At 31.7% G+C, this 19,530-nt stretch overlaps 2 protein-coding genes across 2 annotated transcripts; both read left to right on the forward strand.

Annotated features, from left to right (window-relative positions):
* The first annotated feature begins 3,902 nt into the window (after positions 1 to 3,902).
* LOC107647522 (uncharacterized) lies at positions 3,903 to 13,933 on the forward strand. The gene is made up of 2 exons (XM_016351594.3): positions 3,903 to 4,460; positions 13,019 to 13,933. The coding sequence occupies exons 1-2, from the start codon at positions 3,927 to 3,929 to the stop codon at positions 13,676 to 13,678; spliced, it is 1,194 nt and encodes a 397-aa protein (XP_016207080.2). The 5' UTR covers positions 3,903 to 3,926; the 3' UTR covers positions 13,679 to 13,933.
* Positions 13,934 to 18,449: 4,516 nt separating this feature from the next.
* Positions 18,450 to 19,049, forward strand: LOC107647520 (uncharacterized). Its single transcript, XM_016351591.1, has one exon. It carries the CDS (start codon positions 18,450 to 18,452, stop codon positions 19,047 to 19,049), a length of 600 nt encoding a protein of 199 aa, XP_016207077.1.
* The last annotated feature ends 481 nt before the right edge of the window (positions 19,050 to 19,530 follow it).

Here is a 19,530-nt window from a genome sequence, read left to right on the forward strand (position 1 = left end):
AGATGCCACGTAAGCAGCCACGTCAACAGGAAAAGGCGACATGTGGCAACACGTGATAGGAGAAGGGAAACGCGTCAGCGCTGAGGCGGACAGGGAGGTGGCACGCGGGTCGGAGAGGCGAGCCGGGTCGGGTTCGACGCGGGCTGGAGCAGATCCGCAGGTGTTTGCTAGCTTTGACATGTGGCGCTATCTGATGCCATTAATCCTGGGCGTTGATCCAACGGTGCTGGATGGCGTCTGGAGAGAGTCACCTAAAACAGACAGCGATATTCAAGTGGCGCGTGAGAGCATGTTCGGCGGTGGCAGGCGACGAGTCTGGAGGCGTTAGAATCTTGACGACGAGGCAAACACACTGGTGGCGGTGGTGACAAACCAAAGCGTCAGAAAAAGGTAAAAAAAAAACGAGGGTAAAAAGCATTGTCGAAAGAGAAAAACAAAAGGGCTATGAACGAATTTTCATGGGAAAAAAAGAAACTTATTCTCTTGATACCATGTTAGAAATAAGAGACTAAACTGGAGAAAGGATAATATATTATTGAGTATGTCACAAAGGTACAATACATATGGGTATATATAGGTGCTAGAAGAATCAAAGTAAGAAAAGCATACAATCCTACAATTAATATACAAATATTCTATATAAATATAAATGATACTAATTAATCTAAATTGTTAGTATGTATTTTTTTTAATTTTTATTCTCACAAAGATAATTTCAATATCTATAATAATTCTTTGTAGAAAATGACACTTTTTTTTATTAGATGTCTAAATAATATTTTTTTATTTCTGAAATATACACTTCTCTAATCTCCTTAGCAAAAGTTAAATGACATACATTTTAATTTATTTAACTAAAATACTCTTTCATAATTATTTTTGTATATAAATTAGTGATAAGTATTTGGCTATTCAAGAAAATAAATAATATATATTATAAATATAAACTTATTATTATTGTAATAGATATTAATTTTTAGTATTTTAATTTGTTACAAAAATATTTAATTTAAAATTTTTATATATTTAATGATTAAAAGTAAATAAATTAATTATACTAATAGTAATATATATATATATATTTATATTATTATTAACATTATTATAGTAGTAAAAATAATAATATAAAACATATTTTTTATTATTATAATATATTTTATTTATTTTGATATGTTATCATTAATCATGAAATTTATAAAGATTTTTAAATTGAATAGTTTTTTAAAAAAGGTAAAATATTTTATATTATGTAATAATAATAATAATAATAATAATAATAATAATATGAAATATATATTTATTGTTAAAGTAATAAAATTTATTTATTTTTAATATTTTATCATTAATCATAAAATATTAAAAATTTTTAAATTAAATATTTTTATAATAAGTTAAAATATTAAAAATAAATTAAATTTATTACATTAATAATATATTATTGAAGATTATTTTATTCAAATAGATTAAAAAATATATTATTTAATTCTTATAAAAAATTATATATTTTAAAAATAATAAAAAAATGTCATTTAAACATGCATAAGAAAGTGTCATGTTTTCTCCTTTATAAGCATTTTTGTTATCCCTCACTTTGAGCCTGTTCAAAATGGTATACAAGAACCTTTATACTTGTTAGATAAATATTCAAAATTTATTATTTTTTGTCATTACTTAATCGTTAATTTAATTTCTATAGTTTAATAATCTAACAATATACTTTATCCTATACTTTTAAATATTAGTAACTAGTTGATAACAAAAAATAATAAATTCTGATAGTCTTCTAACATTCTTTACTTGCCTATATATATATATGGTGAATTCTACCCAACCCCCTTTAAAATAACATGTAAGTTACCCTTCATTATGTGTCACATTGTAATTGGTCCTTATCTTAACCATAGTTGGGATACGAAGCGCCAACGTCATCGCCATCTACTGCCCTCCCACACAACCTCTTTTTTCAGTATAACCAGCGCCTCTTTTTGCCATGGATCACTTCTTACCCACATAATTAATGATTAATTTGGTTATTAAATTTTTTTATTAAAAAAATATATCTTTATTTAATTACGTGATGGAACATATATTTATATGTAAACTATAATATAATAAAATAAATCTATTCAAAGTATTTAAAAGTATAATTAAAATCATGAACATACAAATATAATAATAAAATTTGTACTCCAAACAAATAAACATATTTTTTTTATCATACATATATTATTTAAAAAATAAATATATTATTAAAATTAATAACAGAAATTTAAAATGATAAAATTCAATTTTTTTACCGTAATTTTTATAGTATTTTTATTTTTTTTATTTTTAATTTATTAGTACTTTATTATCTAATTAATAATTAAACAAATTATTTTTATGAAAATTTAATTTTTGTATTATATTAGAGAAGAGACCAATATAACAGTTTAAAAAATAAATTGTATAAATATTTAAGAGATAAATATGAAATACATACCTAAGTAATGTTTAGTTTGGTTATTAAATTTTTTTATTAAAACAAATCTTTATTTAATTACACGATAGAACATATATTCATATGTAAAATATAATATAATAACTCTATCTAGAGTACTTAAAAGCATAATTAAAATAAAAAAAAAACATATTTTTTATCGTACATAAATTATTTTTTAAAAAATAAATTGTTAAAATTAATAACACAAGTTTAAAATGATAAAATCTAACTTTCTTACAAGTATTTTTTTATAGTATTTTTATTCTTTTAATTTTTAATTTATTCGTATTTTATTATTTAATTAATAATTAAATAAATTATCTTCATAAGAAATTATTTTTTGTATTATCTTAAAGAAGATACCAATATAACAGTTTAAAAATTATGTAAAAATAATTTTTAAATAAAAAATAGATAATATTAAAATTTTTAAAATAAAAATAAATTATATAGATAGATATTTAAGAGATAAATATGAAATACATGTCTAAAATAAATAAAATAGACAAAAATAATTCTCTATTTTTCAAGAGTACTCCTATTTTGTCTGTTTTATTTATTTTAGGTATGTATTTCATATATATCTCTTAAATATTTATACAATTTATTTTTTAAATTGCTATATTGGTCTCTTCTCTAATATAATACAAAAAATAATTTTTTATAAAAATAATTTGTTTAATTATTAATTAAATAATAAAATACTAATAAATTAAAAATTAAAAAAATAAAAATATTATAAAAAATACCGTAAGAAAGTTGAATTTTATTATTTTAAATTTTTGTTATTAATTTTAATAATATTTTTATTTTTTAAATAATATATGTATGATAAAAAAATATGTTTATTTGTTTGGAGTACAAATTTTATTATTATATTTGTATGTTCATGATTTTAATTATACTTTTAAATACTTTGAATAGATTTATTTTATTATATTATATTTTACATATAAATATATGTTCCATCACGTAATTAAATAAAGATATGTTTTTTTAATAAAAAAATTTAATAACCAAAATTAACCATTAATTATGTGGATAAGCAGTGATCCATGGCAAAAAGAGACGTTGACTATACTGCGACGACGAAGTTATTGGCGACGGAATTCAACGACGTGACTAAGAGATGATGCACTAAAGAAAGAGAGGTTGTGTGGGAGGGCAGTAGATAGCGATGACATTGGCGCTTCTTGTCACGAATCGACGGTGCTTGGAAGGAGTGGAATGTGTTTCAAGGAGTGGAGCTTTGATAAATCTCAAATAATAAATTATAAAATAACCCAACTATGGTTAAGACAAGGACCAATTACAATGTGACACATAATGAAGAGTAACTTACATGTTATTTTAGAAGAGGTTGGGTAGCATTCACCTATATATATATATATATATATATATATATATATATTTCGAAGTAGAATCCGTACAATTCATTCCAACTATGAAAGGCCATTACTTAACCCAAGAAATCATGGATGTTGTGCTTGATAAAGGTGCCACCCATGATGATGATCATAGCCTCCCAAAGGTCCGGACCTTAGTCGTGAAGTCCATGATGCCGGGCAAGGAAACTCAACCACGGCTAGTTCGCAAAGTCTTGATGGCCAGTAACGACCATGATACCATGCAGCCAAGGACCATTTTTGGAGGGTGCTACAAAGTAGTGCTCTATTATAATAACGATAATGGTGAGGAGAGTGGTTGGTCTTTTTATGGTTGGATTGTGGAGTCACTGTGCATGGCCCTAGTGGACTACCCTATACTCGCTGCCAGGCTCCTGGAAAGAGACACGGGACTGCAAATTGTGTCTATTGATTCTGGCTTTCGATTATTGTCGGCACAGTGTCAATGGAGCTTGTCACAGTTTCTTGATCTGAATGAGAGAGACAATAATAATAGTAATGAGACTGAGCTTGTCTACTGGAAGGAAATTGATGAAACATCTCCTCAGTTCTCACCCTTGTGCTATGTTCAGGCAAGTACTATTATTTCTTCTACATGTACTTTACTTTGGGTTTAACGAATGGAAAATACTCACATGATGACATCTTGATATGAAGATGATATTGTGAATCCTTGATGATTAATCAATGATGATTAATCAAACATATTTAGTTAACTTTATCAACTCATCTAATAATTCACAATGCTATTTTCATGTAAAGATATCATCATGAGAGTATCCACCTTAATGAATTACTAATGCATTTATTCAAAGGAAAAGTATATGGAACCAAGAGATGATCAGCCAAAAAGTAAACAACTTAACTAATTTATAATTATATTTAATTAATTTTATTTGTTTTTAATTTATAATATTTGATATTAATTGCTTCTCACCCCAAATTAAAATTTTGAATGATACGTTGAAGAAATAGGAACAGAAATCACGGAACTTTCAATAATTTCGATTTTTAGTATATAAAAAAATTTATAAAATATATAAAACAACATCAATTTAGTATGAAAAAGAAACATTCTGATATTTAGTAGAAAAAACATCTTAATGCTTAGCATAAATATCATTTATGTAGAGATTTCGAATTCACCCAAAAACATTTGACTGATTTTTGGTACCTCTTCATTCCCTAACATGATTGTTATCCAAATGCTAACAACAATTAAAAAGCTTCATAATTTAAAGCTTCATAATTTAAGCGAATGGAATTGAAGAAATAAATAAAAATCGAATTTTACATGCTCAAAGTATAACCTCCCACGTCAATAATAAGCTTTTAAGTGGACACCCTGATATCTTTTATAGTTAGTGGGGCATAGGATTCTCAAAATGGATTAAAATTCGTTCTCTATTTAAATGGGCAAATTTTTTCTTTTAAAATTACGTCCATTTAAATTTCAAGTTAAATAAGTATGTTAGTTAGTGAACTAAATAAGTTATCCATTTATTTTTATTTTGCAAAAAAATAGCACTTTTTTATTCATATTCTTCTTATTTAATTTGAAAATTTAATCTATCGACTAAAAAAATACTGTTTGTTTAATTTTTTTTTAACAAAAAGTGATATTTTTTAATAAATATTTTTTTTAAAAAAAATAAAAACTAAACAAGTTAATCCATTTAATTCGTTGATTGGATTGGCCATAAACGATATAGATTAAAAATTTATGGTTCGTAAAAAAACTATACTTATATGAGTCAATTTGTATAATCTGCAGATTTAGATGAGTCGAGTCTAGATAAATCGTCAGCTCTAATGATGCATACAAAATATATGATAAAGACACATGGAATGTGACTACTGGATAGCCCTTCATGCATATTTGCAAAGAAAGCCATATGAAAAAGTTGCTTGTTTGAGTTGTTCAAATAATATTGTTTTTTCAGCCGAATTAATCAATTTTTTTATTTTAATTTTTCATCTTAAATCCTAAATTCTTAAAAAATAAGATAAAAAAATAATGATTAATGTCAATTATTTAAAAATTATTTTTTATATTTTTTATTATTATAATTTTGTACAAGTTTGATTTACCATTTTTTTCACAACTAGAAAATGGATTAATACAGACAGATTTACATACAGATTTAGTCTTTATTACAGACAGATTTTTGGTTATTGACGAAATTATCGATGGAATTTGTCTCTCTGTAAAAGTTTCATCGGAAATTATTTACCGACGAATTTTTTTCCGTCGGAAAATTACAGACGGATTTTTACTAGTTACCGATGGATTTTTCCTCTGTAAATTCTCCATCCATTTTTCGAAGGCGACGAACTTTCGGACGGATTTTCTGTCTGTAATTACAGACGGATTTTCAGACAGATTTTCCATCTGTAATTACAGACGGATTTTCAGACGGATTTTCCGTCTGTAATCTGTAATTACAGACGGATTTTCCGACAGATTTTCTGTCTGTAATTTGAACTTTGGAAAATCATCTCACACTCTGATTACAGACAAAAAATTCATCTGTAAATCCGTCAGTAAGGTAAAATAGAATTTTTTTTATTTTTCTAATTACAAAATGAGGAATGCTAGGGGGCCAGCAATTTTGGTGTTTTGTAACCATCAATTGGTCATCAATAGTATTTTTAATGGTATGAGATTACATCTAATGGTGGAAAATCATTCACTTTTATTTTGATGGTTAAGTGCTGGCCAGAAAACACAAAAGTTGCTGGCCCCCTAGACTTTTCCTTACAAAATAAACTTGTTTTCATACAAAATAAATATAATTTAATACAAATTTTTATCTAATTTGTATTCGAATATTTATAATATTTCAAAAAATAAACAAATTCATCGTATTATCAAACTAAAAGAAAAGTACTATAAACAAGCAAGTCAATATAATTCAAAACATAAACAAAGTGTATTGATCATCAACTATAATTTCCAGTATATTGTTCAACCATATTAAAACTATCAGCTATAGTCTTCAGTGTCAGCTTCATCCTCATCATCATCATAGTCCTCATCCGAACCATACTAAAACTATACCAAGTCCATTTTTGCCCTTGCTAGCTCCCTCTCCAATGTTTTCTTCTCCTCCAGCCTTGGACTACTGGGAGTAAGTATGGGTCTAATTGCAAGAATAGGACCATACACTTATTAGTTAGTAATATAACAATAATAAGTACAGAATAAACATGGAAGAAATTGAACGGAAAATTTTTTCACAGATCCACCTTATTATTGATGAGCACTTCCAACATATAATTGTTCCAAAGAATTTGGTAACATAAGCATTTTAGCAAGATAAAACAAAAAGACAGCAGAAATAGTCACTTTAAGCAGGAAATCTTTGCCTAGACATAGAAAATCACTCAGTGCTCCTAATTAGCAGAGTAGTTGGCTAGAATGAAATAAATTACCTGTCACCAAAGAGGAAGCAATTTAGACTCATCACCTAGGGCATTTAAACGTTGTGCACTGTAGAACATTGATATGATATCAGTAAATGCAATTTCATATTTAATTTTGACACTCAATAAAAGTTAAAAGACAGGTTATTTCAATTAATCACTTTAAGTTTTCTAAAATATGTGACTCAGAATATTAATATAACAAATAAGAATTTCACATATGACATCAAAGTATAGTCATGACTCGACCAGGTTTCCAGAATGATTTCTCTGAAGGGTTGCAGAAGAGAAGCCTTGTTCGTCATAGTCAGATTCTGTGTCCATTTTACCATCCAAAAATAGGCAGATCACGGCGCAGTCGTCCATCTTTGAAGTTGGATACTTAAGTTTTCACTCCCGGGCTGCAGCATCTACCAGAATCTTTGCAGCTGATGACCGTGTTGGTGCCGAAGATACTATCTCAACCACCTCTTCATTGCTTAAAACATCCCAGACCTAGAAAGAATCAGAATCAGTTACATTCGGAGTGGAGGAGACATGGAAAGATTCCACTGCTAAGTGCTAACAAACTATTGAGTGGTTACCTCATCAAGGCATAAGGATGAATTCTGATACAAAAATCACACATGGAACAAAGAGATAGGATGAATTCTGATGCAAATAACAAACTTTGCAAATCGGGCTTCAAATCAATGGTCAACTGAATTGCCACCATGGAGTCATTACTGTCCTTGGATCCCATCACTGCTCGAGAATCCCCGATATATCCAATGAACAAATTTGAGCCCTGGTAAGAGAAGAAACTGAGAAAACCATAATGGAATCAGAAACCATAGCTAGATTCTCTTTTTATTTCTTTTTCCAATGTGTTACCTGCTTCACTATAGTGACAACCATGCTCCCACTACAAATTAGTTTTAAATAATTACATGTAGTGGAAAGAGGACCAATATGAATATCATCTACAAGAGAAAGTAAAAAGTTTCATAAATAAAATATAGATGGTAGCAGAAGAAGAAATTAAGGACATGCCTAAATCAAGCTCGAAATCATCAAGTGGATCAACTGTGTCTGATGAAGGCTTTAAGAAGGGAGGATTTGAGAATATTTGTTCTAGATTCTCCAAAATATTAGGATGAGCTGGTTGATTTGCATTTGGATCTGCTTTTCCCGTGGTGAAGTTCTTGACAAAATTAGCAAAGATAGAAGTTATTCCCTGTGGCAAGGAAAGTTGAATTAAAAATCCTAGAAACTGTAATGAAAGAACCAAAAGCACGAAAAACCTGAAAAATTTGGACCTGTCTTTCATTTTGGCTTGGAGATTGGCTCACAATAACATCAACAGCAGCTTGGAGAACTTTATCATGAAGACAAGGAAAAGACTCCAGAATCCTAAAAGTTTATGTTTTAAAATTGAGTGTACACATTATAGAGGCTAATCACATTTAGCAAATTTACATGATGAAAGAAAGATACCAGAACTCATTTTGCCATGTCAGAAGTGATATTGAAGCAATTTCATTCCCATTGACCTATATACAAAGTTGAAAACAAGATAACCATTAGTCTGATTACAATAAAGATATAGTCAAATAAATTACTGAGCTACCCATCTTTAGCTATTGGTAAAAAAGAAATTGGGAAATAACCTCAAAAAGGACATACCATCGTCGAGTTTGGGGCCTTCATGCTTCATCAAAAGTATTTGCTATAATTTTATTATATTGCAATCAAATTCAATACAAAAGGGAACTAGGACTACATGCGATCATATTATATGCCAGATATATCAACATGTTAGGTTTGGCATGCAATCTATTTTGAAATTCAAATAATGTAGTTTGAAAGATTAACTTATGCTCCGAGGGCACAAATTATACAATAGTGAAAACAAGAGGCACACATTAAGTAGAAGTATTTATGATACCTTCACTAAATTCCAAGGACCCCAGTAACTATTGGACATTGTTCGTTGTTCTTCCACCTTTCAAACACATAAACCCAACCGGTAACAGTTTCTTCCCAGCCATCCTCTGAATCATTGACATATTCCAAGAAATCATTGCACTCATCAAATGCCCCAGAATCAACATATCTAAAACCACCTTCCAAATTCATAGTCTCATGGTTTCCATTTACCTAGATCAGGCAGATCCAATTATGGAAAGTTAATTAAAAATTTAAATAGCAGAAGGTAATAACAAGATTCTTAAAATTTTACAAATAACTCCTTAATAATTCATCGAGGTTTAATAGGAATTATTTTCTATTCCTTTCTCCAAGCTTAAGGGATTATTCCAAGTTCTAACATACAAGTTATTTTTTAAAATTAATTTTAAAATACAAGAGAAGATCAATCTACGTTTCTAGTATTTCTATAAAATATCAATCCATAGAAAAGAAATCCAGCACATTATTGCTTTACCTATCAAATTCTAATTCTATACACATTGGCAAAAGACGAGTGACTCAAATTAAAATTAAATTTTAAAACTAAGAGCTATCGGTTTCTAAAAACAGGACACATACCGTTTTTCCACCAGTCCATAAGTCTTGATCATCAGAACTCAATACACCAGCCATTTCAAGTGCAGATCTAGCCAACTTAAGATCTCCATGTAGATTTCCAACTATTAAACGAAAATTGACTCCGGTGAGATATATAAGAGACAAAAAGCATGCATTGCTGAAAAACATTATGTCTAAAACTAATTAACAAGAAAAAAACCTATAAGCATATTAATAGAATCAATCAATGGAAAGCATCCCCATCCATTGAAACTTTCACTTTGACATTGAGAATTTCATACTAGAGTTCCACCATATAAGAGAATCAAATAAAATAAAGCATGTATGCAGTTCATCATATAGTCTGAAATTTTCAATAAAAGCAATTAGTAGTAAAATAAGTGCATTGCTGATCCTATAAGAATTCCATCATGAAATACTTGACAGTAGATGCACATAAAGATGTGCTTAAGAGATCAAAGATTTACACGTCATTTTCTAAGAGATTACTTCCACTTAGCTAACTCCAATTAGGTTACTCCAGTTCAACTTTAAACAAAAGAATTATTATTCTACATTTGCTAGGAAAAAAATTCATGAGGAAGACAGGATGAATATGATTCCCATTTTGAAAATGCAAATAAATATTATTTCAAGCATTCAACCAACAAGCTTAAGGGTCTTCCTAATAAGAGCAAGCCATTTCCTTGCAGGGCCATTGTCTTCTGTTCCCAAAATGTTACCAACAATAAGAGGTACAATTTCTTGAAACCTGAGGCCAAAAAGAAAATGCAAAAAATTTCTCAGCAAGAAATGTTGCAGAACAAAAGGTGACTTCCACATTATACAACCGGCATTAATAATTTACCCAAGAACATAGATATCAGCGGGTGGAGAGGTGTGAAGGCAATCTTCAAGGTTCAAATAACTTGGAGGTGACTTCCCTGCTACATTCCAAGTGGCAACAAAGATTCTGCATGCAGAAGGAATAAAGAACTCAATAAAATAGAAAATCCTTAGTTGTTGTTGTTAGAAGAAGATAGTTTAGTACCTATAATTATAAAACCTTTTCCAACTATTTTATTTAAAACCAAGGAAAGAGAAAGTAATGTGATTGACGACAAAATTTAAAATACCTCAAAAGATATTTAGCACAGCTTATTCTAGTATCCTTTGAAATTAGATAATCAAGAAGCACTTGGTGATTATAATGTATCTGCAGATCAACAAGTTAAAGACAACATAATCAATAGATAAGATTTTTTACTTCCTTTTAACTAAATAATAAAATGGATAGAATTGGGGAACCTATCTACGTGCTATGGCTACATTAATACTTGCCTCTGAAAGAAACAGGTGGAAAAGGTGCAGGTGGAAAAGTATATATAGCTGTGAAGACTTTACCTGAATCAGTGAACAATATATTCCTCTTTTATTAATTTAAAAAAATTCTGGAGTAGAAAGTAGAAAAAATACTTTAAAGCCTTCAAGGTCTTTACCTGAATCAGTGAACAATATATTTCTCTTTCAAAGCCTTCAAGGTCTTTACCTGAATCAGAAGAAAGTAGAAACCTACCTACTACCAGGTACCAACCCCAGCAAGAAAGGAAAGTGAAAACAGAAAACCTAATCTAATCCTATTTCTCAGCTATTCAGAATCAAAACCTAATCTAATCCTATTTTAACAACCTAAAAATCCAATAATCAGAAAACAAATCTAACTAAAGTAATTACTAAAATCAAACTAACTAAACAAAATTAATTGAACTCAACAGAAATTAAAAGAATTTTAAAACCAAAACCTGGTCTCTACGGTTCGAACAGGGGGAAAGAGAGAGGTGGAACCGCGGCTGACGGAGGAATCGATTTTGGTCGCCACGGAGCTAGGGCTTGCGCGTAGGTAGCCGCGGCATTGACTGGAGGAGATGATGGCTGTAGCGCTGAGAAGATATGCGAGCTTGAGGGGCAGTGGTGGTGGAGCTTGAGGTTGCTTTGTTTTGCGAACGAGAAAGAACGAGAGAGACAGGGGCTGTGTTCTACTGGTTCAGTGCTTAAAAAAGAGGAGAAGAAGGAGAAGGTGGCTGCGGCGGTTAGGGTGACCGGCGGTGGCGCTGTGGGTGAGGAAAGGAGAAGAAGAAGCTCGTCGACGGAGAGGGGAATGCTAGGTTTAGCTCCTTTGATTTGGTGCTGTGAATGAATGGAGCTCGGGCACAAAGGATCATAAACGCTAATATCAACATTTTTGACGGAAAAATTTTAAATTACAGACGGATTTTTCGTCTGTAATAATTTAATAAAACGCAGCGTTTTTATCTATTTAATTACAGACGGATTTTCCGTCTGTAACCATTTTCCACGAAAAAAATTAATTTTTTCGATAGAATTATCGATGGATTCTCTTTTTCGTCTGTAATTTATGCTAATTCATTTTTTTTGTTCTCCGACAAAAAATCCTTCTGAAATTCTGTCTATATTTCCGTGGGATAAAATTCGTCAGAAATATTCGTTTGTAATAACTAGTTTTCTAGTAGTGTTTTCTCTTATTTTTCAGCCAAACTAAAATTCAAAGTTAATTTTTTCGGTTTGCTTTATGAATAGTGCACTTTGAGGATAAATTGCTATTAACTATTTTTGTTTTGGTAGTTATTATATATAATTTAGATTATTCTAGCATTGTTTTTTATTTGAGTTATGCTTTTTATTATAATTGGATACATAATTAGTTAAATAATTATGTAACATCTCAAATTAAAAGATAGAAAAATGGTGATCGTGCTTTGAAATAAAAATAAAAAAACTAACTAAATAAAAAGCGAAAATAAAAAATTTAGCGGCGGTTACTATTAACCGTCGTAAAATCAACTAGTTTAACGACAGATATAGCGGCAGTTATCTAACTACCGTAAGATGGGAATCAATTAGTTTCGGCCAATAGTAGCAATCCTTAACCACCGAAAATATTTTTGCCGCTAAATTTCATTTAGCAGCGATTATTCCAACCGTCAACAAAAACCGCCGCTAAAAATTTACCCGTGCCTTTTCTTGGAGGGGTCAACCAACCGCTGGTATACGTCTAGCGGCGGTTTTTTAACCGCCACAATCTGTCGTTATTGTCGTAGTGATCTCATATCATGAAATTCAAATGTTTTGAACATTTTAATGAAAGTGATATGTTTTTCCCCACTCACTGTCTTAGGTGACTAAGTTTGAATGTGGAGGGTACTCAATTGGCATTAGCTGCAGCCTCTTATTGACAGAGGTTTTGGCAGTTGACAACTTCCTCAAGAAATGGACAGAGATATACCAAGAAATGTTACCCCAAAATGGAGAAATTAAGAAATCCATATTTATCCACCCTTTGGTGAAAGATCATGAGGTTCTCCCCAGCCATGTAATCAGCCCCACATTCAGCAGAAAGCGAGCAGAAAGCATGATTTTCAAGATCACTTCCACCACTGATGTGATGATCATGAGTATCAATCAAGAAACATGGAGGGAGTTAGCCATGCTTTGTGTTAAAGACTTGGAACATAAACATAACATACAAATGGGTTCAAAATTTTCTTTTCTTGTGAAGAAACACTCGTCCTCATCATCAAGTGGGGTCATCACAATTGAAAGCTGCTCAAATAATGGTGGAAACAATGTTAAGAGTTTGGGTCTCAAATATCAAATCACCCTAGCAACGTGGAACGAGTTTGGATTGTACGATGTAGCATTTTGTGAAGGAAACAAACCTGTCCATGTTTCATGTTGGGTTGCATCATCAGTTCCTGAAGGACATGTTATGGCAATGCCACACCCAAGGGATAATTTATCTGCAGTGATTATAGTCACACCTCCAACTCCAAATTGACACGAGGATAATATCCATTTAAGCTTAGCTTGCAATAAATAAATCAAGTTAGCTTATGAGCTACTTGTACTGTGGATAGATTATTAACAAAAGCTTATGGATCGACCTTATATATAAGTATGGTTTAAATTAAGGGTTTGAACTTAATTATTTATATTAAATAAACCGAATGGAAGTGCTGTTGTATTTGATTTAATATATATAGGTTGTGATTTGAGTCGATAAATATAATAATACATTATTATATATCTAAGTTAATATACTTTTTGGCGTTCTTTGAAAAAGTTTAAAAATATTTATAGCTTATAATTTGTATTAATTTTTCTTCCGAAACTTTAGCTCCATCTATTAATAATAGTTTAATTAGGAACAACATAAATATAAGATATATTAATCTGCTGGAACCTCCAGCTAGCAAATTATATAAAAATAAAATAAAATCGAAAGATAATATTTTTTCAAAAGTTGTACATATATATCTGGTTCTATTTAATTTAATTATGTAATTTGACCTAAATTAAATAATTGAAATATATTTTTAAACTCTGTTACAAACATATATTATTTGGTGGTTGTTGTGGTGCTTTTTAAATAATATATTTTATTCCTATATATTATTTGGTGATTGTTATAGTACCTTATATAAGTATTTAACTTGTCAAAATAGATGATTAGTTAATATTTAAAAAAAAATTAGATATTCAATTTAAAAAATATTAAAAATCATTAGAATTTATTGTTTTTGGTAATCACTTAACTATTAATTCAATTTCTTTAATTTAATTTTTTTAATTTAGTAATCTAATAATATATTTTATCTTTATATTTTTAAACATTTATAATTAACTAATAACTAAAAATAATAAATTTTAATAATCATCAAACATTCTTTTTTACTTTAAAAGATAATTAAATAATTTAGATACCAAAACAAAAAGCAGCATATATAGATTCCATCGTATTATATATGTCTATGACTCATGTGTGGCATGCAGTAGTCAAAAGTAGGTTGAGTTGGGTGATGAGCTAAAAGGCTAAAGTAACATTTTAGTTGGTTGATAAAGCCACAAAATAAGTTGGTAATACAAATTGATTTTGCTCTGAAAATCCAATTTTGCAATCATATTCATGTAAACTTTCAGCTTTGTTAGTTATCAAATGAGTCATTATATATAAAAGAAATTCATAAAATAAAAAATGAAAAAAGTTGTATTTATTGCGTGACAGTTGCAAAGCTCGCTTCGCTGTCCGTGAATGGCTTCACCAGCTGCAATGGATCTTCAATGATGGTCAAGACTTGATGGATGAGATTGAATGCTGCGATTCGAAAGCAAGTTGCCAATGTTCATGGAAGCTGTACTATCATTACGAAGATAGGTAGCTTCTTCTCAAGATCTAATCCACTTATCTTCCGTTTTAAGATGGCTCAAAGAATCAAACAAGTTAAGGGGAAGTTAGATAAGATTGCTGCTGATAACCGCGTTGTGCATAGGAGGGAATGCATCCGATGTACAAAGAAAGAATCATTGAGCTTTTGATGGAAAATGGTAGCAAAAGTGTTCTTTCCATTGTGGGAAAAACTAGAGTTGCCAAACTTGTGTTCAATGATGTGAGGATAGCCCAGCTTTCACATCAAGAAATATGGGTATGTGTTGATCAGCTTCAAACATTAAGCATGTGATTAGTAAAATCATTGATTTTCTGAATTATTCAACTTCTAGTTTTGCTAATGCTCTTGGCAATCTAGACATGGAGATACTGAAGAATCAGTTGAAAGATAAACTTGCCAATAACAAGTTCCTCCTGGTCTTGGATGATGTATCGAATTCAATGGACTTGATTTGGTTAGGTGCAGCCGAAGGAACTGGTTCTACTTTCAAACTACATGGTCTTGTGCATGATTATGCAAAGTCTGTTGCAAGAACATACTCTCAAATCATAATAAGTTCTAGCTTTGGATCCCGCCAACGCTGGAATGTTCGAAATGCCTCTTTCCTAAGTAATGATGTCACCACCATATCCGCAACGGCTAGAACCATACTATTTCCCATTGCCGGAGTGGGAGCTGCTAGTATGGATTTCTTGAATGCATTGGCATCAAGGTGCAAATACTTGCAATTTTTGGATTTAAGTGACTCTACCTATGAGACCTTACCTCAATCCATTGGTAACCTGAAGCATTTAAGATATCTAAGTCTTGAAAATAACAAAAGCTTCAAGAAACTTCCTGATTCTATTTGCAGGCTACACAACTTGGAAGTTTTGATACTTAGTGGATGTGCCAAGCTTGAGGCATTGCCTAAAGGTCTAGGAAACTTGATCAGTCTTAGGCATTTGGAGATAACCACAAATCTACATTGTTTGCCAGAGGATGATATTGCAAGGTTGAGTTCACTTCAAACTCTAAGAGTTGAATCATGCAAAAATCTGAAGTCTTTGTTTGCAAAAACAAGACTTCCAAGTCTTAGAGTATTGGTTGTTTCTGGTTGTAGTAGTCTAAGGTCCCTGCCACTTGATATTGAACATTTTTCTCTGTTAGATACTTTGGTAGTTGATAATTGTGACAAGCTAGAATTATCAGAGGGACATAATGATCAAAATTCCAATTTGAGGTTAAAGGTTCTACATTTTGTATCTATGCCAAATTTGGTGATCTTGCCACAGTGGCTTCAAGGATGTACGAAGACATTACAGTATTTGTTGGTTTCAAGCTGCATCAATCTTGTGGTGCTTCCTGAGTGGCTACCAACTATGGATTGTATAAAAACATTGTACATCACAAATTGTCCTAATTTATTGTCTCTCCCAAATGCCATGCATCGCTTCGCCACCATTGAGAGATTTGTAATTGATGGTTATCCTGAATTATTCAGAAACACTCAGCTGCAAGTTGGAGAGTGTTCACACCAGCAAACAACCATTGATGAAACAGCAGAAATAGAAGAAGTGGTAGAAGTAGAATTGAAGTAAGATCATAAGTTGGAGGTAAGATTCTAACATTAACTGATATTTTTTTATTTATATATAATGTTTCTAATGCTTATTATCCACTTTTTTCATGGAAACCAAGTTATAGATTGAAAGATACAACAATATATAGTTTGTTATTGCTTTATTATTTGATTTATTTTGGAGGGTAAAATGTCAAGCAGAAATGAAATTATTGACCAAGATTGTATAACAAACTGTTGGTGTATTTGATAATGCATGCTTGTTAGATTAAATAAAAAATAATAGATACTTTTTTATTTCTTTTTTGAATATCATCTTAAACAATAAATCTTTTTCTTATGAATGTAGGTTGCAATTAAGTCATCTATTCCATATACCTTGTTGACAATTGAACACTCAATCTGGTTTGTCATCTTGGAGAGACTCAAACACAGAAGAAACTCTAGACTGTAAATCATCAAGTGGCTTGTGACATTTCAAAAGGACAAAGAAACCATGAAACATCAAATTTTTACTTTATCATTTGGATGTAACAGAACAATTGTGCCTTTATAATTTATGTTTTCAATGGTCTCTAAGTATCAAAGAATATTCTTGCTTTCTTCCACTACAAGAAAAATGTTCATAATTAATAATTTCAGGCAAATGCTTATTTTGTAATATATTCACCACTCTGGATTGCAAATAATCAAATGCTTGCTTTGTAATATATTTCAGACAATTGTGCAAAATAACATATATAATATATACAAATTCATATTGATAAAAACAGGAGGACCTGGGAGCTGGGAAAAGAATCAGGTGCTGTGTTGCAAGATGAGGATGTGGATATTATGGCAATCTTTCAAGCACAAAATGAAGAAATAGCTCGTAAAAGAAAAGTGGCAAAGCAGAAGGCGAAGATGAGACGATGCAGACCAAAAAATAACAAACAGGTGTGTAAAAACATTTTTAAATGATCTTTAGCTCTTGGAATGTTAAGGGGTTACGTGGTGATGGAAAGGTGCGAATGGTGAAGGACCTAAAGAATAAGTTTAAATTAGATATGGTTGGATTGATTGAGACTAAAAAGCAGGTAGTGACAAGGTTTGAGGTTACAAAAATATGGGGACAAGATGGTTTAGGCTGGGAATATGTAGGTTCTAATGGTGCCTCCGGAGGTCTGTTACTAATATGGAACGATTTAGTGTTTAAAATGAATAATTGCTATAAGGGGGAAAGGTGGCTGTGTGTTGAAGGAGTAATTTTAAAGCGTATGTTCAACTGTGCCTTTATCCTGGTATATGGTGCACATGACAGAGATTGTAAGAATCATATTTGGGAGGAGTTGAGCTATATAGCAGGGTTATGCCAAGTTCTGTGTTGCTTTCTGGGAGACTTTAACGAAATAGTACGGGAGGAGGAACGGAAGGGTGCTACTGGTTTATCTCGGACTGCGGAAGAATTCAAGAATTGGATTCAAGATATGAGCTTAGTGGATTTGCCGCTCACTGATCGTAAGTTTACATGGTTCTGGGGAAGTTCTTGTAGTCGTATAGATAGAGCCCTGCTTAGCTTAGAATGGGTAGAAGAATTTCCTGAGACTCGGCTTCGAGGTGGGCCGAGGGGCTTGTCAGATCATTGCCCTATCATAGTTGAGGACAGGAAGTTCAAGGATGGTCCAAGGCCGTTCAGAAGCCTAGACTCGTGGTTCACACATGAGGGTTTTCTCAGATTCGTAAAGGAGGAATGGAGAAGTCTGGGGGACAAACAGTTTACAGATAAATTGAAGGATTTGACAGTTCCGTTGGAGAGATGACATAAGGACAATTTTGGTGAGATGGACAAGAAGATTGCAAAGTTTGAGGAAGAAATCAAGAGAATTGATGATTTGGTAAGCAATGGAGTGTATGATGGTACGATGGAGGCTAGAAGAAAGGCGCTGGTTACTTGCTGTGAGAGATGGTATGTGAGAAAAGAAGTACATTGGAAACAGTTGTCCCGGTCTGGGCACACGAAGGATATGGACAAAAATACAAGGTACTTCCACAATATAGCATCAGCAAGGAGGCGGAATAATAGGATTGATACACTGATAATTAACGGCAGACGGGTCAGGAATCTAGCCAGAATAAAGATTACTATCAGAGATTTCTACAAAGATTTATATCATCAAGAACGGTCTCCTATAATGGGTTTTAGAGATGGGTTGGTGGAGAAGATAGATGAGCAAGACGCTGTGAATTTAGAAGTTCTGCCATCGGCTGAAGAGATCCAAGACGCTGTAGGGGACTGTGAGTCTTCTAAGGCACCAGGATCTGATGGGTACAATATGAATTTCATTAAGAGGTGCTGGGAGGATATTGGGACAGAATTCACGGCAGCAGTGATGGGGTTCTTCCAGACGTCCAAGCTACCGGCGGATTCAAATATCACTTAGGTGGCGCTGGCGCCTAAGTTTGTTGGTGCGGAGGAAATCAAAGACTTGCGGTCTATCAGTATGGTAGGATGTGTTTACAAGGTCATCTCCAAAGTCTTAGTAAGGAGGATGAGATCAGTGATGCCAGCGTTAGTAGGGGAGACTCAGAGTGCTTTTGTTAAGGGTAGAAAAATACATGATGGAGCACTTATCGCATGTGAAACGGTACATTAGCTTAAACTAAGGAAAAGGGAGGCAGCAATAATCAAGCTCGATTTTCAAAAAGTCTATGATAGAGTCAAATGGAACTTCCTGGACACTGTGCTACAAAAGATGGGATTCAGACAGAAATAGAGAGCTTGGGTTATGGAATGTGTGACCACTGCTTCTATGTCGCTTCTGATAAATGGGTTGCCTTCTAAGGTGTTCAAAATGGAAAGAGGATTGAGACAAGGTGACCCCCTTTCACCCTTCTTGTTTGTTTTAGTTGTGGATGTCCTGC

The sequence above is a fragment of the Arachis ipaensis genome, chromosome B6 (genome assembly GCF_059453495.1).
Source record: "Arachis ipaensis isolate K30076 ecotype BB chromosome B6, ASM5945349v1, whole genome shotgun sequence".
NCBI lineage: Eukaryota > Viridiplantae > Streptophyta > Magnoliopsida > Fabales > Fabaceae > Arachis > Arachis ipaensis.

Coding starts and splice junctions, on each gene's coding strand:
- LOC107647522 (XM_016351594.3), top strand. CDS start 3,927: ATGAAAGGCCATTACTTAACCCAAGAAATCATGGATGTTGTGCTTGAT. Junction 4,461..13,018: donor CACCCTTGTGCTATGTTCAG/GCAAGTACTATT, acceptor TCACTGTCTTAG/GTGACTAAGTTTGAATGTGG.
- LOC107647520 (XM_016351591.1), top strand. CDS start 18,450: ATGGACAAGAAGATTGCAAAGTTTGAGGAAGAAATCAAGAGAATTGAT.